A 27,557-nucleotide genomic window follows, 5' to 3' on the forward strand; every position below is an offset into this window, starting at 1 on the left:
AGCCCTGGAGACAGGGACTCGTGACTCATAGCGGCGTCTCTTGGAGGTGTCCATAACCAGCTGAGCGGCAGCCCAGCAGTCGTAAGTCCCTGGCTGGACCTACCCCTCCGTCCTTCCTGGGTGCTCCCCAGCTCAGTGGGGCACCCTGGCCCCCACGAACCATGTGGCACGAGGCCCCTCACGTCGCCTCAGGCTGGCTTTTCTCAGGACCCTGTGAACTCAGATTTGTCCTCAAACTGTCCCCTGGCGGCTGTTCATCGAGAACACAGCCCGTGTCCACATCCTTTCTCAGAGAACACCTCCTGCGCTGTCTGATGGCAGCTGGCCTCCCGCAGGACGCTCGGGGCCTTGAGAGGCAGAGTGGCCTTGGGCGCACTGTCTCCCAGGGCCTCAGAGGCCCAAAGGATGCCCTGGTTCGCCCAGAGGGGCTGCGTCCTGCCCTCCCCCACCCCCTACCCCATGAGCCGACATAGGCTGCTCCAAGGCCTGACCCTCCCTGTCTTCTCAGGCTCCCTGGACCTCAGACCTGGGCAGAGTGCCCCGTGCAGCCCTCCCCGCCCCGCTCTGGAGCTGGCCCAGCCCCCTCAGGACCCCAGGTATTGTCCACTGACCTGTCTTGTCCTTACCTTTGTTCTAACCCTGCACTGCCTTCAGTTTTCAATGGGCATTCCGTCTCCAAAGAGGGTCAGCTGGGCCCGCCACAGACGGGCTGTACCCCAGTGAGGGGGCGTGGGGGCAAAGCCCCCCGAACCCTGCACCCGAGACTGCTTGTAATTTTCCATGAGAATCCTAGGACTTCGTGACTCCACGTGGGATCCTAAGAGGTCTCCCACACCATGGGATAGTCTTTACGAACATGACCTTAACCCCTGCCCTCAGTTTCCTTCCTCTGGTTTTGACCACGCACAGCTTTTTAAAAAAAGATTTATTTATGTATTTGGGAGAGAGAGACAGAGAGAGTGTGCACGTGAGTGTGAGCAGGGGGAGGGACAGAGGGAGAGGGAGAAGCAGACTCTCCACTAAGGGCTCCGTCCCAGGACCCCGAGATCATGACCTGAGCCGAAATCAGGAGTCGGACCCTTAACCAACCGCGCCACCCAGACGCCCCCAAGTCTGGCTTTTTTAAACCCAGGAAGCATATTTGAGTCCTGAGTCGTTCAAGCATCTCTCACTTTTCTGTAGATTAGATTCCCAGCAGCAGGATTCCCAGTCAACTACTGTGCGCTCTGGGGGTCTTGGCAGACACCCCCTCGGGACTGTTGTCTTCGGTGACCTTTTAAACAATGTTTATGGGTGAATAACATCTTTCATCTGCGTTTCTGGGACGAGCCTGACCCTCGTTGCCAAGTTGACTTGCAGGACGCCTGAGCAGCTTTGCAGGCTGCCGCACCCCCCGCCTCCGTGGGGACCCCCGCAGGGGTGGATGGAGTGGGGGGCCAGAGCTTAGGGCCTGCAAGCTGAGGGGACCCGGCATGGAGGGTGTGCGGGCAGCAGGGAGCCAGGTGGTCACTGATCTGGCAGAGGTGGAGGGAGAGGCGGGGTCTTGCAGGAGGAGGGATGACCCGCCCTCGCCCCTCCTCCAGCTGCCTCCCCAGGTGACCTCTGCCCTCTCTGGCCAAAGTATCCACTTTGGGATTTGGTTACCATGAGCCACCCTAACGTTACCTCTTCAGGTCTACTGTGCCCTTTCTGACTTTGGGGTCTCACCTCACCTTCTCCAGGAAACCCGCCCAGGCTTCTTCCACTGTCCCTGACAGCAGCCCGGCCCGATCCCAGGCTTGGAATGGATGACTATGGCCCTTGTCTTAAGCATGAAGAGGGTTTGGGGGACCAATTTGCAAGAAGGGGGTTCAACATCCAGGGAAAACTGTCTTCTCCAAACACGTCAACACCCAGCCAGAGCCCTTAGCCGGAGCACAGGCCACGGGGGTCTGCGTGTGGACCCGCACCTGTGTGGGGGGCGCCCTCGGGAACGGGTCAGCATGAGTCACGCCAGAGCAAGAGTGGGGTCTGCTGGGGTCGGGAAGGAGTCGCAGGGGCCCCACTTGAGGGAACAGCCAGCTCAGCCGGGGCGGGGAGGGAAGGGGCTGATGCGGCCCCTGAAGGAACAGGGCACTGGAGCGTCTGAGCAAGAAGTCTGGGTCCGACACTGGGATGTGGGGGACGCCTGGCCGAGGGTGGCTTGGGACAGAGGGCAGGACTGGGCTGAACTTGTCAGTTGTCACACCCTCCAGGCCTGGGGCAGAGGGACCCCCGGACATCTGTCGAGCGAGGGCAGAAAGGTGGCCAGAGGGAAGGAGCAGGGAGACTCACAGGGGCACGAGGTCCCGAGACACAGGTTTGACTCATGAACACTAGGTGCCCAGGTGCCCGCCGCTCAGGGAGAGGCTGGCCGCTTTCCTCTGCTCGCCGTTGGGTGCATCCACTCGCAGGCACAGACTTGTGGGTCTGCGTGCCTTCGTTCATCCCCATACACATTGGGGCTTTGGGGTGCAGACCGCCCCCTGCCTCCAGAGGGGAGGGTGCCGGGTGAGGGCTGGTGGGCGAGGGCCAGACGGCCCCCTGGAGGCCGTGCTTTCTGGGAGGCCTGCGGCAGAGGCTGGAAGAGAGGCCAGGGCTCAGGAGAGGTGTGAGGGTCCTTTGGGGGTCCAATGGACAGTTTTGGGGAGCCCCAGGGAGTTGAGGTGAGGGGAGCGGGAGGGGGTCCACAGGATGCCAGAGCCCTAGGGTGGCCATGGTCTCAGAGGTACCCTCTCTCAGAAGAAGAGCCCCCAGGTCAGGGCCTTGAGGGAGGTCTATCTGCAGGCATCTGGGTTACATAGGTCCAGCCCAGAGAGGGTCTGTGGGGCCTCCAGGCGGCCCCTGAGCCCAGCCTGGCAGCATCGGGGGCACCTGGAGGCTTCTTAGAAATGCAGAATCTGGCCTGTCCTGGGCCCTCTGTACCAGAAGGTACCCCAGACCCAGGCCCCTCGCCATCTCCTCATGCTGGGGAGCCTAGTGGACGGGTGGTTGGGTGTGGACGGTCGGGGGGTGGTGAGGGCTGGGGAGGGCCAGGCTGCTATGGGGCACATGACGCCTCCCCCAGCTCAGGCCAGACGCTAAAGCTTCTTTGGCGCCTCTGTCAGGCCCCTGAGCTGTAGTTGTACGGACAGTGGGAAGCAGAGTGTACAGACCGAGTGGTCACTGCCACACAATCACAGGACTCGGAATCCCAGAGTGTCTAGGGAGGGGAGCCTGGGGCCTGGTAAGGTGGGAGGGCCTTGGATGTCAGCTCCAGGTAGGAACCTCATCCCTCCCTCCTTCCCATGTCCCCTGGGGACCCCAGTAAGGTCGGGGTGACTGACTGAGGTGGGGGTCCCCTGATAGGGTTGGGTGACCTGCTGGGGGTACCTGGTAGGGTTGGGGTGACTGACTGAGGCAGGGGGCCCCAGTGCGGTCTGGCCCCTCTTGAGCAGGTCTGACTGGTCCTACCCTCCGTCCCCACCCCAGGACGTGTGCTCCCAGGAGGTGCCGCTGTCCATGGTTGCTGCTCCTAGTGATGACCCTCACTGTCCCCAGTGGAGGTCCAGCTGCCTGTTGCCCACAGAGGAGCAGGAGCAGGACAATGGTGAGCAGGGTGGGCAGGGGGCTGTGGAGAGCGGGGGTCCAGGGCCTTCAAGGGCCTTCTGGGCTGTCTCTGGTCGGCACTGTCCTAGTCCCCTGGGCTTGGAGTGCACCCCGTCCCTCATTTCAGGCCCCTCGGTGTCCACTGTCTGAGCATCTGCTCTGTGCAGGGCAGGGACGCAGGGCCTAGGGCTGCACCGAGGGTGCCGGGGTCTCACATCTTCCGGGGGTGGAGACAGCTCGTTTGCACCTGACAGAAACTTCTAGAAAGGCAGGGTCTCTGGAGCCTTACCCAGTGGTCAAGGCTTGTTTTGGAGACTTGCTCTGCCCGCCTGCGGCGACGCGAAGGGCCACAGCTGGCCATGTACCCACGAAGTCAGGGTCACAGCCCTGGGGTGCAGGTACGGGAGGCGGGACACCCGGCGTCCCCCTTCAGCGCTGCCCTGCCTACAACCCTGGGAAGGGAGTGGCAGGTGGTCTCCCGCCCGCTCTGGGGGCCCAGACCCTTGCGAGTGCTGTAAACGCAAGCATTTTGCGGTTATTTGTGGTTCCGGTGTCAGGCAAATAGCAGATTTTCAACAAACTTCTACTGAATGAAGGAAGGAGCAGAAGGATAGCCGGACAGGCGGGTCCAGCGGGCAGGGGGCGGTGCCACCTGTGAGGCCGCCTAAAGGCAGCCTGGGCCTGGCTCTCGATTTAAGCAGTGACCCTGGCTGTGGGTGTCCGCTGGGGTGGGGGTCCCCGAGTGGGTGTGCTGGGACACACCAGTAGGCCCGAGACTGTGGGGCACGCCGTGGCTGGGAGGGCAGAGCCCGCAGGTGACGCTGCTTCCCGGCCCGCGACACCTGACACCAGGCCTGACTTTGTTTCCATTCCTGGGGGGCCCTGGCTTCGCTCCCGCCTCGTTTTTCCTGATCAAAGAAGTATCGATTACCTTTGCAAAGTGCCAGAGCGTTTGGAAACCTCTCTCACGGTTCTCTTCGCTCCCAGGCTGTATTTGGGGCCTGAGACAGGAAGCCTCTTGGCCGAGTGGCTTTGAAGGTGATTTTTACTTATGCTTGAGACCTGCTGTTAAATTTTCTTCTGAAGAGGATGAATTCCTGCCCCCTCTGGCCCCGGTGGTGGGAAAATGCCCTCACTTCTCACCCTGCCCCCTCCAGCCTGGCCTCGATGACACAAACCTCCTGTCTCTGGTGGTTTTTTTTTTTTTTAATTTTTTTTTTTTTAAGATTTTATTTATTTATTTGACAGAGATCACAAGTCGGCAGAGAGGCAGACAGAGAGAGAGGAGGAAGCAGGCTCCCTGCCGAGCAGAGAGCCCGATGTGGGGCTTGATCCCAGGACTCTGAGATCATGACCTGAGCCGAAGGCCAAGGCTTAACCCACTGAGCCACCAAGGCGCCCCCCCTCCGCTTTTTTTAAAGATTTTTAAATTTATTTATTTGACAGAAAGAGAGATCACAAGGAGGCAGAGAGGCAGGCAGAGAGGGAGGAAGCAGGCTCCCTGCCGAGCAGAGAGCCCGACGTGGGGCTCGATCCCAGGACCCTGGGATCATGACCTGAGCTGAAGGCAGAGGTTTTAACCCACTGGGCCACCCAGGTGCCCCGTCTCTGGTGGTTTTAATTTGCGTTTCTTTAACCAGCAGCAGCAGCAGCAGCAGTGAGGTCCCATCTTCTCATTTCTCTGTCGGCCGGGCTCTCCTCTGGGCATCTCTCCACCCCGTCTCCGGTCGTAGGAGAGGTCCTTATGCAGTAATAGTGACCTGCTGTACACACAGCAAAAATATTTTCTGCGTCCCCTGCGTGGCGGGCTGTGCTGACTGCGTCGCTAGCCCGAAAACTGTCTGTTTCGGTCTCTGTATCCCGCTGAGAAAGCCCTTCTCTCCTCTGGGAGAGAATATTAGAATATTAGAGAATCTCTCTAATAGCAAAGCCCAGTCTGCTCAGTATGTCTGCAGTTGTCATTTAGGAATCCCAGGATCGTCACTGCCTGCTGGTTATTCTGGTGTCACAAGTACAGTAGGGACGTAAGTTTTTATTCCAAATGACGAGCTTTGGGTCCCCGTTCTCTTGGGCTGGAGTTCGGTACTCCTGTCACGAGGCGTGTTCCCTTTGCTGGGGGGCTGGCTTCTGCAGGTGGTCACGCCTCCCGGCTGTGTCCCAGCGCCCTGGCCCGAGAGGCGTCTGCCCTCTGCATTTCTGGCCTTCCTTCTGGCTGGCTGCTTTCCCACCGCTCTCCCGCAGACGCAGACGCAGACACACTGCTAAGACAGTCGCTCAGGCCACGTGACTGAGGGGCCCAGCCAGAGCCAGGACTGGGGGTGCAGCTTCTCTCTGGCACCCCGACACAGGGTTGCTTCTCTGCGGTCTGCAGGTCAGCCAGGCAGGGCGATCTTGGAGGAGCCCCTGAAAGACAGACTGCTCCAGGAGGAAGCCCTCATCGACAAAATCAGGACCATGTCTGTCTTGGAGAAGAACGTGGTGTTGGACACCATCCACCTCTGCATCAAGGAGCAAACCCAGGTGGGACTCTGGGAGACCCGCTCACCCTTATAGGACACCCCCCTCTGCCTGAGGACGGGTGCCCACAGAGGGAGACGGCTCCAAGCACATAGAGAGCTCAGCTTCGGGACCCGGAATCTGGCCGAAGGCCAGCCCAGGCTCGGGGACTCTTGCTCAGAGGCAGGGAGGAGGGGAAATACAGCCAGTGGGGAAGAGTCTGTGCAAAGGCCCTGAGGCTGGCAAGATGGTGGCAGGAGAGGCCTGGGGAGCACTCTCAGGAGATGCCAGCGGGACCAGGCCATCAGGGGCCCACCAGCCTCTGTCCTACAGGTAGGGGGTTGCCAGGGATCAAGGAGAAGTAGACACGGCCAGAATCACACTTGGAGCAAGTGCCCTAGTGGGTTGTTGGAGGGTAGCACCCCCAAATCTCCCCTTACCTTTTGGCAGTAGCTTGTCTTCCCTGCTCACCCACAGGTGACCACCATCCTTGGGGATTCCTGATGGATTTGGTGTCCAGCTCCCTGGGGTGGGGCGGGTGGGGCCCAAGCCCTGTGTTCTACCTGCAGCTCATCTGGAAGGAGGCGGCTGACACTGGCGTCCAGGAGCTCCTGGCGCCCTTGAACCTGGAACTCAAGCAGCCTTTGGAGAAGGTCAGTCCTGGGTGATGCTGCCAGCGTGTCCTTTGTGGTCTCTGAGACCCCCATGAGGCTCTGACTGTAGCAGAGCACGTGGCTGTTAAGGCCCCCCCGCCGGCCCCACTCCCTAGGTGGGGAGTGTCATGATCCGAAGCTCTGGGCACAGGGACAGCACCCCAGGCCCAGCTGGGAAGCAACGCCAGGTGGGGGTGGGGGAGGGGCTGCGATGACCCCACGCACCTCCCCCAGTCTCACACAGGCAGTGGGCCCAGCGGCCGGGAGTGCTCCCCAACGTCTTTCACCCCTCACCCAGTGGGGGCGGCTGCCCCACACCCTGCCGCCAGCCCAATGCCTGCTCCATCCCTCCTCCTCCCAGACCTTCCTCTTCCACGTTTTTGGGCTGATCCTCAGAGAGACTACGGACCAGGAGCTAGTGAGAAGACACCTGGCAGACCTCCTGGAGCTGTCCCACCAGTCCAGCAGCCAGCGGGAGGTGGGTCTGCCGCTCTCGGACCCCCGGGGGCCCTGAGTCCCCAGCACGGGCCTTGCTACTCAGGGTGCCTGACCTTTCGGCTCTCCACACCCCCGCTGTGCGACTCCCACAGCGCCCAGCACTGCGTTGGTAAACAGGGGGCGCCCGGTGCAGGGCCTGCCTGGTTGTGACCTTGGGACTGATGGCAGCTGTGGCCTGGCTTCATCCTGACCTGTTGGCCACAGTGGGGTGCGTGCCCTTGAGGCCCGGGGTGGGCTCCCCGCCTGCCTTTGAAGGGCCCGTGGGAGGCGTGGGCAGGAGACGGCAGTGCACCCCACGCAGCCGCATGGGGACCAACTCATAGGCTCCTCCGGCCCCACAGGGAATTGCGGCGACCATCGGCATCGCGTCCTCCTCGCACCTGCAGGCGGTGTGGGCCTTGCTGGAGCACCTGGGCCGCACCAGGTTTCTGAGGACCGCCTTCACGTCCCCAGAGTGCCCGGTAGAGTGGGCAGCCGGCGGGCAGGAGGGCCTGGGACCTGCAGACGTCTGGCGGGCGCCCCGAGCTTCCGTTGGCTTGCTGGGAACGTGGGCGCTGCCCTGCCTGCCTCCCTGAGGGGTCGGTGCATGGCTCTCAGACCGTCACGGTTCTTGCTGTGGCCTGGCCCTTGTGAGCCTGGCTGCTGGGGCCCCACACGTGTGATCCGGAGCCTCGGGGGTCTGACGGTTGGGGACCATGGGCTTGCCCTGACCCCAGCTTCCTCACCAGGACACTTCCCCTGCGGGTCTGCGCAGAGCCCCTGTGTTTTGCTGGCCCTCGGCTCCTCGCCGGGAAGAGCAGATGCACGGGAGACCCTCAGAGGCCCTGGCTTGCTTGGAGAGGCAGCAGCTCCGACTGGAGGGGCGAGGGAGCTGGGGGTGTCCGGGGGAGGGCTGGCACCAGAGTGTGGGACCGACTAGCTCCCTGTCCACAGCAGCCAGACCCTGACAGGCACTGGAGGTGGGTCAGCAGCACGTGTCTGCTGTGCTACGGGCAGATGGCCCTGCACGCCCGGGAGCAGATCCTGCCCTGGGTGGACAACATCATCTCCAGGATGGTCTACTACTTCTCCTGCAGCTGCTACGTGAGCCCGGCCCTGGCTCGGGCGGCAGGGGCGTGGGGCGTCTGCGTGCGCACGGGGGCAGCCCAGCCTCTGAGCAGGCGGGTGCTCAGGCTGTGCGGGGGAGGCAGGAGGGACAAGGGACCCCCTGCTGAGCGTCCGTGACTCTGCACGGACAGGACAACATCCTGAAAACCAGCTTCCTCTCAGCGGCCATAATGCTTACGAAAGCTCTCAGGCAGGAGGATGGCACCCAGAGCCACAAATTCACTCAGATACCAGACCTTATCCAGTGCCTCCTGGTGAGCGGTGCCCACGGGGGCAGTGAGCAGGGCGCCCGGCATGGGGAGCTGGGCTGGGACTCATGGCCAAGCACCTGTTGTCTGACCCCCCCCAACCAGCGCATCCTTCAAAAGGAGCCCAACTTCCTGGCCACCCTCTTCCGGCAGAAGGTCATATTGGTCATTGTGAAACTGAGGTAACTCTCCTTTGGGGTCCAGGAATGAAGACAGGCCAAGTCCTTTGTGGACGGGGTGGGAGTCCATGTGTGAGGAGACAGGATGTGGAAAAGGGGTCACAGTGGTGGGAGGGGCTGGCCCCGCTAGAGCCAAGCCAGGTACCATCAGGGACTGATTTGCCTTGTTGCCTATCCAAGACAGGTTGCTAACCTTGGCACTGACCGAGCGCTGACCTGGTCACTCACCAAATCCTGGCCTCAGTCACATGCTGAGCCCTGATCTTGGTCACACACTGACCCTGACCCTGGTCACACACTGAGCCCTGATCCCAGTCACACTCTGAGCCCTGAGCCTGGCCACACACCCTGATCCTGGTCACACGTTGAACCCTAACACTGGTTATACTCTGGCCCTGACCTTTTCCACTGGTTGACCCCGATCCCATTCACGGTGCTGACAACGGCTGCACCACGTTTTCTCACAAATACCAGTGAGCCCGAATGCCTTGGGATGGCCTCCCCAGGCTGAATGAGCTCTGTTTTCCCTAACAGTGTCCCCCCACCAAGCCAGAGTGTAAGGAATTTCTGGAATCCAGACCCACTTCTGATTTTAGGTTGTGAGAGCCTCTCCCTGCTGGGAGTCTGTCTCAGCCATGGGCTCTGGGGAGAAGTCCGCAATCTCGGTCTTTCTTCCAGCAGCCTGAGGCCGAGTCTCAAACCCATGGTGAAGTCCCAGATCCTGCAGACCTGCCTGCAGACCCTGTTCGTGCTCCCGCCCGGGGAGAAGCTGAAGAGCTGCTTACCTCTGCTAGACTTGGCCCCGGACGTCATGGTGACTGCCTGCTCCCAGGGCTGCTCTCCCGTCTCTGGGTGCTGGGCTGGCTTGCCGAGCCCTTGCTGCTTGTGCGAGCGAGAAGAGCATGGGAGAGAACCCTGGCCCGGGACGGCTCTCATCCTGCTTTGCTGCAGCCTTGCCTTTACCCTGGGAGGGCCTGTGTCTTGAGGTCTGTCCCTGCAGTGGTGCTCCGATCTCCGTGCTGCCCACTGATGTTTTGTGGCTCAGAGAGGACAAGAGCGTAAAAGCAGTCCCCAAGCGTGTGCCGCTCCTGACTGCCGATTGGTCAGCTTCTGCTGCCCCACCAGTTGGGCCCAGTGTGCTGTCCCCCCAGGGGCCGGCAGAGACACACATCCACCCCATGCAAGTCCCAGGTACCCAGAGTGCGGGCCGGTGTGCTCTCCGTCCATAGGGAAGTGGAGTCCTGGTGACCCGCCTTTCGGGGTGCACCAACTGGAGGCTGGGGGACGTGGCTCCCCAGGAATCGTTATTCTTTGAGGACTTTGGGTTTGGTCCCATGAAAATAAAGCAGAGCAGGCAGTGAACCGTCCAGCCAATCCCGTTCAGGGATCATGTTCCTGGGTTGTACTAAGGAACTCTTTCCTTCAACCAAGGTCACCAAGATTTGTCTCCTAGGTTTTACCCTCAGGCCCATGACGTTTTGAGCTCTTATGCGGGTATGATCTGGACCGGAGCTTAGCTTCTTGTGTGTGGACACTGGCTGACCCAGGACCACCCAGAGCCCAGCCTGTGGGTGGAAAAGACCATCCCTTCTCTCCTGGGTCACCTTTGTGCCTCTAGAAAATCAACTGATCACATGTCTGCTTCCGTTTCTGGCCTCTACTCTGGTCTGCAGATCTGTTGATCTGTTCTTTGTTTCATTTTGTTTTTTAGGATTTATTTGTTTGAGAGAGAGCAAGAGAGCGCGGGCGAGTGAGGGAGCAGGACAGGACGGGGAGGGGCAGAGGGAGACAGGGCCTTAGGCAGACTCCAGGCTGAGCCTGACCTCGGGCTTGATCGCAGGACCCGGAGAGCATGAAACCAAGGGTCGGACGCTTCCCCACCTGTGCCGCCCGGGCTCGCCTGGCTCTGTCCATCTGCTTGTGCTAAGGCTACCCTGTCCTGCCCTGGGAGCTTCGCATAAGTTCGGAAGTGGTAGAAGTCCTCCATACTGGCTCATCTTTCTCAAAGCTGTTTCCACGTGTCTAGATTCTGTGTGTTTCCATCTGAATTACAGAACCAGCAGGTCGGCTTCTGCTAGACGCACACTGAGTCCGTAGATAGATCGGTGGGAACTGGCGTCCGGAAGTCATCTTGTCTTGTAATCGAGGCACTCGACGTGCCGACCGGTTCACTTCGGTGGTCTCTGAGCCCCTCGAGAACTCCCCGGTTTTCCGTGTGTGATGTCTTGCACGCCTTTCGTTGGATTCTCTCCTGTGTATTTTGCATACTTTTCTGATATTGCCAGTAATATTTAAAATTTTCCTTTCCCCTTGTTCATTGCCGGTATGCAGGAATACAACTGACTTCGTTACATTGATCCTACACCTTCCCGGAGCTCTGCTGAACCACTGACGAGCCGTTTGGAGACTCTGTAGGACTATGCATGGCTTCTGGGAATAAAGGGTCTCCTTCTTTCTCTTCAGTGTGGATGCCTGCCCTATCTCCTTGGCTTCCCGCACTCGCTAGAATCTTCTGCGCCGCGCGGACGGGCACGGGTGGGAGCAGACATCCTCTTGCCCTGTGTCTGATGGGGCAGCCCCCACCTCAGCGCCCCGTGGGCCGTGGCTGCGGCCTCCTGTGGGCCCTCAGATGCTCCCCGTCGGGCTGAGGAGGTTCGCTTCTCATTCTGGTTTCCTGAGCTCGTTTGCCGAGGCGGATGCTGGATGGGGTCAGACTCTTTTGCGTATCTGTGGAGATGATCGACTTTGACACATTGTGTTTTCGTCCTCACTCAGTTCCGAGTACTTTCTGGTTTCTGTTTCTGTGCTGGGAGGAGTGCCTCGGGGTGCAGCCTGGGCCGGTGGTGTGCCCGCAGGGACATCTGTGGCTCCCTGGGCTCGGTCCCCTCCTGAGGCCTTGGGGGCAGATGGAACACCGCAGCAGCTAGCACGGGAAGACCTGGCAGGCACAAGGGTGCTGCCCGTCCTCCCTGGGGCCCACGGTGAGGACAGGGTCCAGCACGGATGTCACAGACATCTCCCCGAGCCCCGCAGGGAGCAGTGACCAAGCTCTCATCGGAGGCAGTTCCTGGAGCCCCTGGGGAGGGAGGACGAGCATGTCGGCCACAGAGGCTGGTGTAGCCACCCTGACGCAGGGTCACACTCCGCCCCGTCAGGCGCTGTATAAGAAATCCATGCAGGCGCTGGACCTGCTTCTCCAGAGCTTCCTCTCCGAGAACAAGAGCATGGACGAGATGGGCTTCCTGCTGCAGGTGCGGGCTGGCGGAGCACAGGGCGCAGAACTGGCGGCTCTCGCTGCCCAGCTCGATCTGGGCCTTGGACTCTCTAAGGTCCACTCAGGGTGGTCCCTCCTATACGGGGGCGGGGCAGGCCGGCCCGTGTGCCCCACGCCGCTGACCCGAGGGCTCCGGGGGTTGTCCTCTCACGAAGGCAACGGCGGGCGTTTCAAAAGAGTTAAGGACTCTTCAAGGATCAGGTGACCTTGATCTGGTGACCTCCAATGCAGGTGTCCCTGAGGGCGGGGAGGGACAGACTCACTATGGGATGTGGGCCCTCACACAGCCTGGAGACAGGCCCTCAAACCTCCCGGCTCCCGTCTGTCTGCCCCCCCCCACCGCTGCTGTAGCCCCTGAGGCCGCTGAGGCCGCCCCAGGGCTTTCTGGGTCCCGTGGTCCCAGACCTGGCCTCACCCAAGGGAGCTGGGCTTGTGGCCAGACCTGGAGGGGTGAACCACCCGGGGGCAGGACAGGCTGCGATCGCCCCACTGAGACTTGGCCCCAGCGGCCGCATCCAAGGCCAGATGTGGGTGTCGAGGGCCCACGGGCTCCCTCCCCATCGCAGCACATGGAGCCCTGGCTTCAGTCAGACAAGAGCCACGAGCGCAAGAGGGCGGCACAGACCACCTTCCTGCTCCTCCAGTACACGGTGGACTATGTGACACTCACTGTGAGTGCCCCCCACCCCGCCCTGCACCTGCGGGGAGGAGGGGAGGGGCGCGAGTGAGGGGAGGAGCCAGGACACCCCCCAGGGCCCTCCTGCCTCCCTGCTGGACCCGCCCCTCTGCCCCAAGTCTCGCAGTCACTATTCGCTGAGCATCCGATGGCTAGGCATGGGGCTGGGGGATGAGACAAAGGCCCTGTGGTGCCCCTGTCCTGGGGCAGAGGTTGCGGTTCAAATAGCACAGTCCAGTAGATCTTGCTGGCAAGGCTGCCTTGGAGCAAAGACCTGGAGGGTGGGGAGAGAGACTGGGTGGCAGAGGGAGCGCATTCTGGCCCAGGGAACAAAGAGCGCAGGCCAACTGAGACGCCTGGCCCGCGAGACACCGGGCCCAGGACGGAGGGACGGACAGCGGAGAGCAGGGGCGCGGGGCGAGGTGTCTGGATGCCAGGCCAGCTTCACCGCGCCGCCTCCCCAGGAAGAGGCCACACCCTCCCTGCTGGGCCACCAGCTCGGCCTGCTGGTGCTGCTGTGGAGGGACAAAGACCTGGTGACGCGAAGCCACTCCCGCCAGAGCGTCTACTTGCTTCTGCAGCTTCTGATCCAGCAGAAGGGTGAGCGGGACCCCCAGGGGACTGCGGCCGCCAGGGTCCCAGCCTCCTGACAGATGCCCCTCCTCAGGGAGCACAGAGCAGTTCATTCTTCTGAATAAGATGAAGAACTTCGAGGCAAAGGCCCGCAGGCAGTCGGAGATGAAGTGCTACAACGTGGTGAAGGTGGGCCTGCTGCGGCCGGGGGAGGGACGGCGGGTCGGCGACCCCTGGAGCGCCCCCTCCAGTTCTCTAACCTCTGTGCGGGGCTGGGCAGGTGGAGCGGGCCGGATGCCGCACCCTCCCGCCTGTGATCCGGAGACAGCACCCACCCCCACACCCCCCGCCGAATCAGGGTCTAAGGTTCTCCTTGACCTCTGCCCCATGGCGCCCCTCATGGCCCTTCCTCTGTGGTTCCTCAGGAGGGTAACTAGTGGGTCTGCTGGGACTGTCCCGCGCTTTCCCCTCCTGCGGCGGAATCTGGCCGCTGCCCTCCCTGTGCTGGGTGTCTCCTTCCCAGGCCCATCTTCCCCTCAAGGAAGACTTGGAGTCAAGGGTTTGGGTTCAAGTCCAAGCTCTGCCTCCAATGGCCTCCAACGGGGGTGTCTAACCCTTCCATTGCCTCGGTTTCCCTGCCTTCCATGCAAGGGTCCCTGGGCCCCACCCCAGCCTGCTGGGATGGGAGCCACAATCCCTTGCTGCCTCCACACAGATGGACACCTCCCGGGAGCCCTCCCGGGGAGCAGGGTGCCCAGAAGCCTGCTGCCCTGCTGGGGTCCCTGGAAACAGCCCGGGACAGGGGTTCCCAGGCAGTTCCGAGGACGAAGCTGTGTGCTCAGGAGGAGGGAGGGAAGCGAGAGTGGGCAGGGATGAGCCGAGGGCGGGTTGTCTCAGCTCAAGCCATAGGAGTGCAGTGGTGTGAAGCGCACCCCCGAAACATCGGCTGGGCCCTTGGACTCCGAGTCAGTCCCTGGCTGTAGGCAGCTCCTGGGGGGCCCTGACCTCCTGATAGAACCGCTTGCTCCCATCACCATCCCCAGAGCAACTGTCTGGAGCAGCGGCAGCCAGCAGGCACCATGGAGCCAAACTGGGGAGGAGGGTCACCAACAGTCTGGTGGGGAGACGGGTACCGGGCGGGGACCTTTCGGGGATCCCTGCACATCTGCGTCCTGGCTCTCACTCCGCTTCGGAGTCAGAGCCGTGTCCCCTCTCCTCGCCCCACATAGGAGAGACTGGGGCTAGTGCTCCCGCGGCCCCTCACCACCCCCACCCCGCACCCCTGCCCAGGCCTTGAACAAGAGCCTGACGGTGGCCCAGCACACGCAGCTCATCCTCACCCTCCTGGAGAGGCTGGGCAGCCGCAGCCAGCCGCAGTGTGACCTGGCCTCGCAGCTGCTCCTGCTGCTCCTGGAGGACCGCGGCGTCAAGACAGAGCAGGTGCCAACCCGTGGCCAGCCCCGGGTCGGGAGCGGGCAGCCAGCCAGCTGCGCCTCCGGGGTGTCTGTGAGCCCGTGGGCGCGTACACCTTGTCACCAGCGCCACCGAGCCCCAGAGGCAGTGGGTCTGGAGGGCACCCCAGCACCCAGCACTGCACAGCCCAGCCTCCTCGAGGCCCCAGGGCCCTGCCCCAGGCGGTCACGGTGACACCCGCTCCCCGCTGCCCTTCCACGCGCAGGTGGCCGAGATCCTGCAGGGCCTGTTCCAGGAGCTGTCCTCTGTCGTGTTCAAGGGCGTCCTGCAGACCATGATGAAGGTGGTGACGGTGTTGGGGACTCAGTACACCCAAGAGACTGTCGAGGTGATACTGTCCCTGTGTCACCCCTCCGAGAGGTAGGTCCCCTGTGCCCATGACCCTGAGGCAGACACCTGCACCTGGACCACCACACCAGACACCACACACTGTCTCTGGGCAGATCCCCGCTCCTGAGCAGGCCGCTGTGTGCATGACGCTCGCCTGACTGTCCTCTCCTTCCCAGACTCTGGAACCAAGGCCAGGGGGTTCCTGGAGCTGTCCCAGGCTGAGGAGTTAAAGGAGGCTCCAACAGTCCCAGGAAGGGGGCTTTCGGCATGGAAATGTCCCTCAGACTCAGAGAGCCCTTAGAGGCCAAACAGCAGGGGCCTTCGGAGGTCAGCTGGGTGACCCAAAGGACCTAACTGGCCCCGAGCAGCACCCCCAGCTGCCCAGGGCCCCGGGCCCACACACAGACTGCCCCACTGCCCCTTGGGGCTAGTGTTTGGTTTCTAAGCTGCACCTGGGGATGTCAGATGGGCCCAGCAGCAGGAAGCTGGAGCCCGGGACAAAGTGGGGGGCCCTGGGCTGCTGAGTAGCCCCAGTCAGAGCACCCCTGAGTGGTCTGTGTGTGTGTGGCCTAAAGTCTGAGGGGCACTGGGGGACCAGGGTGGCCCCGAGATCCTCTTGGGGAGCACCAGGCCATCACAGGGCCACAGTCCCTTCAATAGGGAGCAGGGCTCCCAGGCATGCAGCTCCATGAGCCCAGGGAGACACACCCAGTGTGGTGCCCCTTTGCCCAGTCCATCTAATCGTAGGCGCCTGAGGGCTAAGCCCCATATCCCCAGGGAGGAAGCAAGCTGGGGAAGGTCACTTGGCAAGGGACGGCAGCACAGTGGGAACGAGCTCTAACGTTAGGGAAAGCTAGCCTGGGCGGCGGGCTCTGAGCGGGGGTGGGGGGGAGACCTCACTGGCCGTTAGGACACAGCCTCCTGGGCTCCCCGAGGGAAGGGCTCCCTGCTCCCGACGGGCCCAATCGTCTCCACTCCCACATGGAGAGCAGGTCACCCTGCTGTCCCAAGGGTCGCATCCCACCGGCCCCTCCACCCCTGGCGGGACTGGGCTCCCTGCCTCCCCAGACAGGTCCTGCCGCTGTGGAAGGCCCTGGCTGGCAGCCCGCGGCTGGCTCGCAGGGTGCTCACCCTGCTCTACGCGAAGCTGAAGCTGCGGCCCGCCGGGGAACTCCTCAGGCTCAGCCAGCCAGCGGAGCTCATCTCCCTGCTGGTGAGCCTCCTGCCCCCACCCCCACCCCTACCTCAGTGTGCCCCCAGCGCTCCCCCTTGCAGCGGCGTTGTCATCGGGGGGGGGGGTGCCCTGTGGGATCCCCGGGTGACCCGGCCGAGGAGGGTCTCAGCAGGAGCCGCCGAGGACCCTCGATGCTGAACCCCGCATGGACCTCCCAGCCCCCACCAGGCACAGGCAGCAGGGGCCCAGGTGGGGGTGGGGTGGGGTGGCAGCCGCTCCGCTGGCCCCGGTGAGGGTGTCGCCTACCTGAGTCCGGCTCTGTCGCCTGCTGCAGGCCCTGGGCACCATTTACGAGCTCCTGTACACCCGGGAGTACAAGGCCACCATGCGCTGGGCCTTCGCGGGCATCCTCGTGGGCCTGCTCACCCAGCTGCGCTACCTGTTCGAGCTGGGCGCGGAGGACGCCATCTCGGACTACGAGGAGGACGTCCTGGAGGTGCAGCCCCTCAGCCCCTGCAGGTGAGACCTCTAATGCGTCCTCGGGGCCCAGCCCCACACCCCCGGGCCCCAGGACATCCTTCCATGCACCCGTGGAAGGCCCTGGTGGGCCTCAGGCCCGGAGCTAAGTGCTGGGGACCCAGAAAGGGGTGAACTCCGGCCCCGGCTGGAGGCTCGCAGTCCAGGGAGCAGGGGCCCAGCAGCCCAAAGCCGGCAGGAGCAGGAATCCCGAGACACAGCTTGGAAGGGGGCCGCTCCCCTGGGAGAGGGAGGACGCAGCCAAGGAGACCCCGGCCCGGAGCCCTGACTCACCTCCTCTGAACACCCCATGTGCCCCTAGGACCTGCCTGGAGGCCCTGAAGGGTCTCTTCTGGACCACCAGCTACTGGGAGGTGTTTGCCCACCTCAAGCTGCTGCGAGGCTGGGAGCTCTTCGAGCATCTGGAAACCTACACCGAGGGAGTGACCCTCTTGGCTAGGTGGGTGCGAGCCTGGGGGGCCCGGCCCAGACGGCATCCTTCATGGGGCCCCCCTGCACCCCACCCTGGGACCTGTCCCCTAGACTCTGTTGCCTGGGCCGTGTCTCTGACTGAGCAAGGTCGAGGGGAGCTGGGGGAACCCCTGGCCAAGGATGAAGACCTTGGGGCCCCTGTGTCTGCCTCTCCAGGGCCATGGCCCACTATGACTGTGAGGTCAAGGCTGTCCTGGGGCAGGCAGTCATCTCCCTGAAGAGCTCCGAGGAACGGGACAACATCGTGGCCATTCTCCTCATCACAGAGGTCAGCCCCTCCTTGGCTCTGCCCTGCCCCTGCTCCTGGCCTCTGTCCTCTGGCCCTTAAGAAGTTCTGAGAATCGGACTTCCTCTGGGACCCTCCGATATGGGGCTTCCTAACTTATGCTTTCTGCATCCGACCCGCTTGCTGCCTGGAAATGCTTCCTTAAGCCCAAGCCCACGACCTTCCATGGGCTACAGGCTGTTGGTCCCGGGCAGCTGACGGTGCCCACACTGCTCAGTTTCTCAACAGCCAAGAGCTCACCCAGTACGTGTCCCGGAGGACCATGGACAGCGTCCTGAGCCTGGGCCTCAACCACCCCAACCAGCTGGTGCGGGCCATGAGCCTGAAGGGCCTCAGCAGCACGCTCATGCACCCCAAGAAGGTGAGACGAGGGTCTGCCTGCTCCTAGGCCGGGAGGACTGCAGGGAGGAGGCATTTGAGAAGAGCCCCCTCTGATGGTCCCACTGGACGGGGCAGGCGGGGAAGTCAAGTCAGGCCAAGGCAGGAGAGGGTGGGAATTTTAGGAAACCCCGCTGTATCGCCTAGGGTTGGGGCTCCTAGGGTTTCTGGAATGGAGTGGGCTGGGGGGCTGGGACTCTGGCTTCCTCACCTGACAGCCACACCAGCTGGGTGTTCCTGCGAGGGCCAGGGCTCAGTCCCCTGCTGCCTGTGACAGGGAGGCGGGGCGGGCAGAGAGCCTCGGGCTCCATCAGGGAGGCGGACGGGGGAGGGGGCAGGTGCAAAAGGTGGTGGGACACTCGGGAGGGAGCAGTGTCTCCTCCCTGCCCCACAGGTGGTGCTGCTCCGTGGGCGGCTGGCCGGGCTGCTGGACCGTTTCGGGAAGCCGGAGCCCAAGGACCTCATGGGCCTGATGGAGATCCTGGGCGACATCCTGCACCACCTGGGGACTCAGGGCGTCGGCGCTGCCAGCCTCAAGATGGCCCAGCACCTGTTGCCGCTGTTCGAGGATGTGAGGGCGGGGCGGCGGCGCAGCCAATCGGAGCAGCCGAAGCCGCTCCCCGCCCCCACCCCGGGGCTTGTGGGTGGAGTCTTTTGGAGCCCTGCAGGAACGGCCCATAGTGTGGAAGTTTCTGGGAGGCCTCTGGGCTGCCTGGACTGTGACCCTGCCCAAGCCACCTGCTCCTCCACCGGGAGGCTGGGGACCAGAGCGGGGAAGGGGGATGGGGGGTTTGGGGGACGGGGCAGGAACGGCCCTGATCTGGGGGATTCCTAGTGCAGCCCAGGAGCTGATGGCAGAGGCTGCAGGAGGGGCGAGGCCGGGAGGGACCACAGGGCCCGGTGGGCAGGTGTCTAGCGGCAAGTGAGTTGCGGTCACTGAGGCTGGGTAAGGCCGTGGAGGCCCCAGGATGACCCGAAGCCCGAAGGGTCCCCATCCGGCCAGGGTCCCAGAGCTGACCGCCCCAGGTCTGGCCGCAGGGCCCATGCCCCAGCTCCGACCCGGCAGGCCCCACAGAGAACCTGCGGAACAGCGGAGCGAAACCTTGGGGACAAGAAGCCAACACAACAGGAGGGCTGCAGCCACTGGAGGGGGTGGTGGGAGGAGCGGGGACTGGCTGGAGAGAAGGCAGCTCTGCGGGTGGGGCAGGCCCGAGTGTCAGTGCGGCGAGGGCGAGGTCCGAGCGGTGAGCTGGAGAGGGCGGGCGTGAGGGCCCAGGCCGCCGCCGCCGCACATCTGGGGCCAGAGCAGAAGGTGGGAGAAGGGGCACGTGGGGGGCGGGCTGCCGGCGGCTGAGGGCTCCCCGCGTCCCGCAGGAGCAGGCCCCGGTGCGGGGAGGAGCCATCTCGCTGTTCGGAGACGTGCTCCACAGCGGCGGCAGGAAGTACCGGCCGGAGCTCAAGACCTTCGCCTTTCAGACCCTGGTGCCGCTGCTCTTCCACCTGGCAGACCCCTGCCCCGACGTGGCCATGGTGAGCGCCCGGCCTCGTGCCCGCACAGGCAAGCGGCCCCAGCGACCGGCTGTCCAGGCGGGGCCTCCAGTCACCTAACACCTTGGCTCGGACCCCTCACCCCTACCCAGGCAGGCCTGCCCGCTGCCCCCTCCCCGGTCCCTCCCGAGCCCGCAGGAAACTGCTTCTTTCCACAGAGGGGCTTCCTTCAGTTCCAGGCCATCCCCCCGGGAGCCAGCCCCCTGGACCCTTCTCTGGTGGCCTGACCGGGAGAGGAGACCCTCCCGCCGGAGAGAGGGCCTGGCGCCAGGTGGCTGCTGAGAGCCCGCGTGGCTGAGGAAGCAGTGAAGGGGGGTGGACGGGAGACGAGGAGAAGCAGCAGTGTGGCCCGCCCGGTGGGAGGTGGAGGGGTACAGGTGGGCGTTGGGAGGAGAGTGTCAGGGTAAGCCGGAGAGGCTGCCTGGGGGAGGCGGGCTTATAAAGCCTGGGAAGCTGCAGTCTTAGGATAAGGTGCCCAGAGGCCAGAAGCCTCCTGGTGAAGGAGCCAGCAGACGACAGGAGGAGGGGCAGTGCCGGGCTGGCCTGTGATCAGGGCCTCCTTGTTGTTGGGGGACGCTCAGTCTCCTGCGGACATAGTGTGAGCACGTGGCAGGTACACTTAGGAGGAAACTGAGGCTTTGCTTAAAGACTGGGTGGGCCAGTGCCCCCTCAACTCAGCAAGGCAGGGAGAGGCCCGCTTGGGAACAGGCCTGTCTTAGTTCAGGCCGCTGTGGGGTTTAGGATGGGGTAGGGCTGGTCCCCTCTGAGGGTCTCTCTCCTGGGTATGTAGACCACGTCTTCTCCCTGTGTCCTCACGTGGTTGTCTCCTTGTGTGTGTGTCCAAGTTTGTCCTTATAACGACACAGGTCAGGCTACCCTAGGGCCACCCAGGAACCCTGTGACCTGAATCAGCTCCGTAGAGACCCCACAGCCCGAAGTCGTGGGGGTTATCTGGAGAGACAGGGCTCTGCCCATCACAGGGACACAGAGACTTTTTAGCAGGTTCTAGGACTACAGGCTGTGGCTATTGGGTGCTGGTGAGTGAGGGGCCGGTCTTCCTTTCCTGGAAGCCTGTCCCCCAGCCCTTGAGAGAACCCCTCAAGGTCAGGAAGGAAGCCAGGGTGGCCAGAGTGACCACTGGCCCCTTGAGTTTTCCTGTGAATTACAGTGGAACAACCATGGGGTGTACGGGTGGGTAAAGACACTACTGTGGGGCGCCCCCCCCCCGGGGGGTGCAGCCCCTCCAGGGCATGGGCACAGCTGTGAGTGGGGACCTTATGGGGCCGGGACCCTCAGGGTCTCCGGGCCAGCGTGGCTGCAGAAGGCCAGCCGGTTGGGGCGTAGCCGAGAGGGCACCGACGAGGGGAAGCCTGAGGCCGTCTCTCCCCGCGGCGGCCCAGAACACCAAGCTCACCTTCCTGCGCTGCGCCATTCTGCTCAAGTGGGAGTTTCGGAAGGAGCTGTTCGGGAAGCTGGCATGGGGCCACGGCCTGGGCGCCGAGAACGACATCTTCATCTACATGGTAAGACGCCAGCGCCCCAGACGCAAGGAGGCCAGGGAGACAGATGGGGGCCGTGCACCCTTGGGGGCCTCTGGGAATGGGCTTAGGCCCGGCATCCTCTCAGGGGCACCTGGACAGGGCGGACTAGGCACCGAAAGCCCGTGGGGGGCCTCTGACTCAGTCCCGTGGGCGTGAACCGAGGGCTGGCTCCCTGGGGGCGCGGCAGAGCCCACGGCTGCAGGTGAGAGGGCCTTCGAGGGTCGGCCCCTACTGACGCCCCCAGCACAGACCTGGGGAGGGCCCCGTCTCTCCCAGAACCCAGGACTCCCCCTCACGCCAGACATCGCTGGGCCCACATCTCCTTCTGAGGAGGGCGGGAAGGAGCTGGACGTGCACGGGGTACGTGAACAAGAAACCACAGCTCTGATTTCTAGCAGTTGGCTTGTTTCTCAGTTGGCCCCGGGGACCCCTCCCTGCAGCTTGGGGACCACAGTCCAGGCTTCTCCTGGGCTGGGCAGCAGGCAGGCTGTCTCACCTGGCTCCCGCGGGATCTGGTGGGGCTGTGGGGGTCCGAGGGTCCTACTGAGGCTGGGAGATGGTGCATTTTTCCTGGATAGGGGGAAGGCCGGCAGTCTGGGGGCGAAGGTGCCCAGAGAGAGGGAGGCCGGGCTCCTCAGCATCCGGAGAGCAATGTCTCCCGTGGGCGCCGCCTCACTGGGGGGCCGGTGGGGCTTGGCGGGGCCGAGGGGAGGAGCCCTCCGCCCAGCGGGTGCGGTGTTGTGGGTTGTGTGCTCGGATGCGTGTGAACGATGAGCCATTTGCGCGCTCCAGGGTGGGAATTCGATGAGTTACTTGTGTTTTTGCCCAGTTTATGACTTTGTGACTTTGCTCCCCATGTCTCTGGTCGTGCGGTTTTGAGTTTTGCATAGAAGGCGCGTTACTTGGCCGCGGTTTGCACTTGGGTGTGGTGCAGGAACCCCTCGCTGCTCGGGGACGGTGCTGGTGCCGGGAGCCGCCAGGAGCTATATCTGCAGTGGGGATGGAGGGGCGGGTTGGCTGTGTCCCCCCATCTAGCGCAGGGCCGGGCTCCCTGCCTGGGGCCCGTGCTGGTGACCCTCTGCGTGCCACGGTTCCTCCACGTGGCCCCACACTGTCTTCTCTCCACCTCTGCTCTCCACGCCCACCTCTGCCCCACCCTCAGCACCCCTGCTGGCGCCCATCCTCCTGCTGCCTCCACTGGTCTGGCCTGGCCATGGTTCCTGCGTCTGGCTCTCTTCTGGTGAGCTCCAGGTGTCCCCAGAGGTTATGGTCACCCACTGGGCTATTACCTGCTCCAAGGAGCCCCATCCCTGGAATTTCGGCGTCAAGTCTTGTTATGGGTGCTTTCTGCCCGTGGCCCATGGTCTCTTTCCTGCTCTTGTACCCTGTCATTCCGGATTGCGGGTCCTTCTCTGTGTGCACCCCATTCTGGAGTCCTTCGTACCGTCCCACTGGTAGGACCTGGGACGGATTTGACGTCTCGGCTCTGAGCTGCCCCGGTTGTGTGGTATCCGTGCGGCTCCCGGTCCTCACACGGGTCTGTGTCGTGTTGCCACTGCTCAGTTCAGGTCTCTTCTCCTGCTCCTCACTCAGGCCGCTAGAGGCAGAGCCCCGGTCGGCTTCCCTCTGCCTCCCCTCGGAGCCTCCATGGCCTAGACTGCAGCGGCGTGTGCGATGCCCAGTGTGTGGGGTGCCCCTCCATGGAAACGGCGCGTGGGGGCTTCCGGTTCTGGTTCCATCCCACCCATGTCCACCCCGGGGGACCCCTGTCTCGCGCGTGGCGGAAGAGATGTAGAGATCGCGTGGAAGCCCGATACCCACTTTCCGAGTCTTACTGATTGCTGAGCTGCGCGTCTCCTACAACATCCCACAGTTACTAAGTTGCGTTACTAAGTTGCTAAGTTACTAAGTTGCAGTCGTGAATCCCACAGAGTCCGTTTCTCCGTGTATTTCAGCAGCTACAGACTTCTTGAGACGCGTGTGAGCCTTCGCCACTGGCCTCTGTGGGACTGTGGGGTCCTGGGGCAGCTCAGGTGTTGGGGGAGCGACAGGGTCCCCACTGCCTTCCACTCCGCAGCCTGCCTTCCTGTTCTTCCCCACGGAGACATCCCTGGGTTTGCAGGGTTCCCCACGTCCACACTTTGCAGGAGTTCTGGGGTTTGGCCCAAGAGGAAGAAATGTCATCTCGGGCCGGCCAGGTCTGGGGACATGGTGGTCCCTGGAGTGCGGCTGGGTGGCGCAGCTAGGCTTGCTGGTGGCCGGAGCTCTGTCGGCGAGGATATGTCATCTGTCACGCCTGGCCTGGGCAGCTGGGCTGTGTGTGTCTCCTGGTGCACCCCCTCAGGGGTGGCGCCTGTCCTGGGCCAGCTCCCCACTGTGTGGAAGAGCAGCCGCCCACCCCGGGGTGCTCACAGTCCGTGCCCGGGACAATGTGCGAGGCTGGTGGTGAGGCCCGGCCCCAGCCTGGAGCCCAGGATCTCAGCAGATCTCGCTACCTGCTCATGGCTCCGACCCACCCTGAGGCCCTCGCTGGCACTCCGCTGGGAGGGGCACAGGTGGCCTCCGGAGGATGTTCAGGACAGTGTTGGGTGGTGGGGACCACGGGGAATGTTCCAGACTCCTTGACACGGGCTCCCACTCGAGGTGGGTAGGAGTAGGAGCTGTTGCCCCAGAGCTGGGCCCTGCCAGCCCCTCTCCCCGCTCCCCTGCAGGAACCAGGTCCCCGGGCCTGGACCCAGACTAGGGTAGGTCCCTTGTCCTTCCAGGCCTGGGACTGCTGGGCTGGCTGGGGCCTCAGGCCGAGCCAGGTCCCAGAGGCGGGGTAGCCATGGGCGCCCTTGTCCCCCTCCCCTCCCAGGTGGAGAGCAACTTCGGCAGCTATCCCCAGTTCCTCATGCAGGCCCTGCACTACCTCGCCAGCCCCCACGGAAACCTGAGGCGGACGGCCATGAAGTTCATCGGTACGTGCCGGCCTGCGGTCCCCCGCCCCCACCATGCTGCCCGCCAGCACCCCCCCCACCGCCCACTGCTGGGGCTGCCACACTGCGGGCTGCGCTCCTGTACCCCGGGAGGGCAGCCCCGGAGGGGGTGGGGGTGCTGGTCCCATCAGCCACGCACTGACCTCCTGTCCCTGCCAAGCCGGCCTCCCTCAGGCCCCAGAGGCGCCCGTGAACCCCCCGCCTTCCCTCTCTGCCCCAGGGGGCCTCCTGCACGACTACTTCACCGACCTCTGCTTTTCCCTGAAGAAGGGCCACCTGAATGTCCTCAGGAAACGTGAGCCCCGAGGGCCGAGGACTTGGCACCTCTTTGTCTCCCGACTCCTAAGAAGGGCCCTCAACCAGCCTGTCCCAATGGCGGGCCACCATCTTGTCCTTGAGATTCCATTCCATGACAGGGCTGTGACCCCCACACCCCGCATGGGCTCCCGGGACAGGGCTGGGTCTCTCCACATCCCGCATGGGTTCTCAGGACAGGGCAGTGCCCCCCATACCCCGCATGTTTACCTGGGACAGGGCCGGGTCTCCCCCACACCCCGCATGGTTTCCTGGGACAGAGCAGTGCCCCCCACCCTGCCCTACCCCACCCTGGGGGACTGTGCAGCAGCTGGGGGTCTCTGCCGCAGATGTGGAGGTCCTGAGGCAGGACCCAGACTCCATGAGCCGCAGATTCTACCACAGCGTTTTGGAAGACATCAGTGAACTCTCCCAGTTTGTGACTCACTGAGCCCTGGCCGTCGGCCTTGCTCCCGGCATATGCTGTGTTATTTCTCTATTAAATGCGACAGAGTTCCCCTTGGCCTCCCCGGACTCTCCCTGCCCTGGACCCTCCCGCCACCGCTCCTTTGTGAGGCTAGGGCACCTCCTCTCCAGACCCACACACTCAGGACACGGGTCCTCAGCCCCTCTGCGGCCGCATGAGCCGAAACCTCGCCTGCCGGTGCAGAGCCCAGAGCCCTGGGGGTCAGCCCGGGAACCCCCCGCCCTCCCAGTGCTTCCCAGATCCAGTGACTCCCGACTCCCCAACTTCTGAAACCCACCCACGTGCCTGGCCTGATCTAGCTCCCCCACCCCGATCGTGGCCTCTCCTCCGGCCTCTCCTCCTGCCCCATCCGTGGCCCTGAGGCCCAGTGCCCCCCTCCCTGTGCTGCCCGGCCTGATGCCTCCTCCTGCTTCCCTCCCCGTCCCCTCCACTCTCTCTCCGGTCTCCAGCTGGGCACCGCAAAGCCTCCCACTTGCTGCAGCCCCTGCTGAGGCGTCATCCGGCTGTGTCCCACGGCCCCCTTGCTCCCTGTGGCTGCTCTGGGGACGGCATCCGCGGCTGCTCAGAAAGCTCTGGAAGTGTGATAGTCACCTGGTACACGTGAGTCAGACGTGGGACACGGCTCTGATCTTCCCAAGGTGCTGGGGGTCTGCTTGTGCCCGTGCACCCCAGCAGCTGTCTGCAGGCCCAGGAATCCCCCAGACAGCCCAGCCAGGAAAGCGAGGGGGCATCCCGGAGAAGGGCCAGCTGGAGGACGTCGCCAGTGAGTGGTGGTGGGCAGGGAGGGCTGGAAGGCCTTGAGAGCGGGAAGGGCGGACGGGGGTGGGGGAGGCTGGGGAGCCGCAGATGCAGGCGAGTCTGGGCCTGGGTCTGCTGGAAACATGGAGGCCGTAGGGTGCTGGGTCTGCTGGAAACATGGAGGCCGTAGGGTGCTGGGTCTGCTGGAAACATGGAGGCCGTAGGGTGCTGGGTCTGCTGGAAACATGGAGGTGTAGGGTGCTGGGTGGGAGAGAAGCCTGTGCTGTCCCCCACGATTGTTCCCAGCACCCGGGGAGCCAGGAGCTCTTCTTCCAACAGTGACTGCTGGGAGCCCTGCGGCGCCCCTCTCCTGCCACCCGAGCCCTGCGTGGTCGTGGGGCCAAGCGGTCAGAGCCAGAAGGCAGGGTGGGGAGGATGGGGGCATCCGGTGCCAGGAGGAGGGCCTGGGGCGGGGAGCAGTGCGAGCTCTGGGGAGGCGTCCCCGGCATCAGGGCAGCGAGGGTCGGGGAGGAGAAGCAGGGTGACACTGCGCTGAGAGGGACGCCTGCTTCCTATGGTCAGAAGGAGGAGAGGGTCCCCTGTGCAGCAGCCTGTGGGGGAGGGGACCGGGGTGCGGCCTCACAGGATCCCAGGACACAGTGCCGTGGGAGAGGGGATGAGGACGGTGGGAGGGACCGCGACTTGCTCCAGATCACTCTGGGGTCAGCCGAGGGGACACCAGCCAGCCAACATCCGCCACGTGCGGACTAGTGCTCCCGAGAAGCCTGAAAACAGGGGCAGCTCTTGGGTAGATGATGATAAATGTACTTTTTGATGTGTGGCTGGTGCTTGAGAACAGTAAGGGAAGTCTCTAGAGCAGGAGTGTCCAAAACTGAGCCGATAGCCAGAATGATGGGCAGGAAGCACCCAAGACCTTGGGGGTTGGGGGGCCGGGCTGGGGGGCCGGGCTGGGGTCAGGGCCATGTTCCCAGAGCCGGAGGAGGGAGCACTGGACCGGATGTGCTTAGCCTGGGCTCTGGCAGGGCCTGCGGGCAGCCTTGCCCCCCGGTCCGAGCAGCAGCGATCGGGGAGCTCCCGGCCGGTGGGATTCGCACCCTGGGCCCTCAGCATGCAGCCGGGCGAGCGAAACCGTGTTGGAGGTTCTGAGGAAAGAAGCCGACGAGTGAGAGCCGACCCACAGCCCGTCCAGGCTCCCAGGATCCTCAGAGACTGGGATTAACAAGTACACTTCGCACCAAGTGATCGCGCATGAGATATTTGAAGAGACACAAAGACAAGCAGAAAACGACGGAAGATAAAGGCTTGCTAGACATGGCCAAACAGATCTGAAACAGAGACGGAGTTTTAGGAAAGTGCGGTGGCTGCGTTTGAATCTCGGCCTCAAGGGGAGACGTGCTGTAGCGGAGGCAGGTGGGGGAGACGGGAGGGGAAGCCGCAGAGGGACGCCCAGAGAGGCCCGACGAGCTGGGCGGCATGTCCGCAGCGCGGGAAGCACCCGGCTCTCCAGCAGCCTGAGTAAGGTCACCCCACAGGACACGCCCTGGAGAGAACAGAACAGAAGGCCGTGGGGCCGGGAGGGAGGGAGGGAGGGAGGGAGGGAGGCACAGAGCCTGGGCTGACCGCAGTCCAGCGCCCCGTGGAAGGCAGCAGGGGACGAGGCTCTGTTAGCTGCCGCAGTGGGGCTGCCCGGCGCGCACGGAGCTGAGACGCACGCTCGCTCAGACCGCCAGCACCGATGCCCGGCACGGGCCAGCCTGGCGGAGCCGGGAAGCCCGGAGCGGAGCCCGGCCTCCTGAGCGTCCGTGAGCCGTCTGGTTAGCTGGCCAAATCCACTCCGAGACCAGAAACTGATGAGCAAAGCTGCGGGGGCGGTGAAGGGAGGCTGCGCGAGGAGTCGAGCCTTCCGAAACCAGATGCAGCCAAGAGCACGGCCTCGGGACCTACCGAGCAACGACCGGACGGAAGACGCACTGCCAAGTCAGGGCAATGGG

At 63.6% G+C, this 27,557-nt stretch overlaps 1 protein-coding gene across 1 annotated transcript; it reads left to right on the plus strand.

The window, feature by feature from the left end:
- Positions 1-405: 405 nt before the first annotated feature.
- On the plus strand, positions 406-26,732 carry LOC111146751 (maestro heat-like repeat family member 5). Its single transcript, XM_022502433.1, is given in 30 exon segments — positions 406-596; positions 3,456-3,607; positions 5,978-6,126; positions 6,580-6,603; positions 6,605-6,640; positions 6,642-6,755; positions 7,117-7,233; positions 7,595-7,714; positions 8,187-8,336; positions 8,492-8,614; positions 8,714-8,790; positions 9,466-9,601; positions 11,943-12,038; positions 12,628-12,732; positions 13,202-13,337; positions 13,405-13,499; positions 14,601-14,750; positions 14,989-15,143; positions 16,182-16,326; positions 16,622-16,806; positions 17,126-17,263; positions 17,452-17,563; positions 17,799-17,942; positions 18,354-18,530; positions 19,334-19,489; positions 20,908-21,030; positions 23,906-24,008; positions 24,247-24,401; positions 25,480-25,570; positions 26,674-26,732. Coding segments are annotated over 30 exon segments (3,714 nt in total).
- The last annotated feature ends 825 nt before the right edge of the window (positions 26,733-27,557 follow it).

This window comes from Enhydra lutris, unplaced genomic scaffold, assembly GCF_002288905.1.
Source record: "Enhydra lutris kenyoni isolate GAN:26980312 unplaced genomic scaffold, ASM228890v2 scaffoldscaffold14, whole genome shotgun sequence".
NCBI classification, from domain to species: Eukaryota; Metazoa; Chordata; class Mammalia; order Carnivora; family Mustelidae; genus Enhydra; species Enhydra lutris.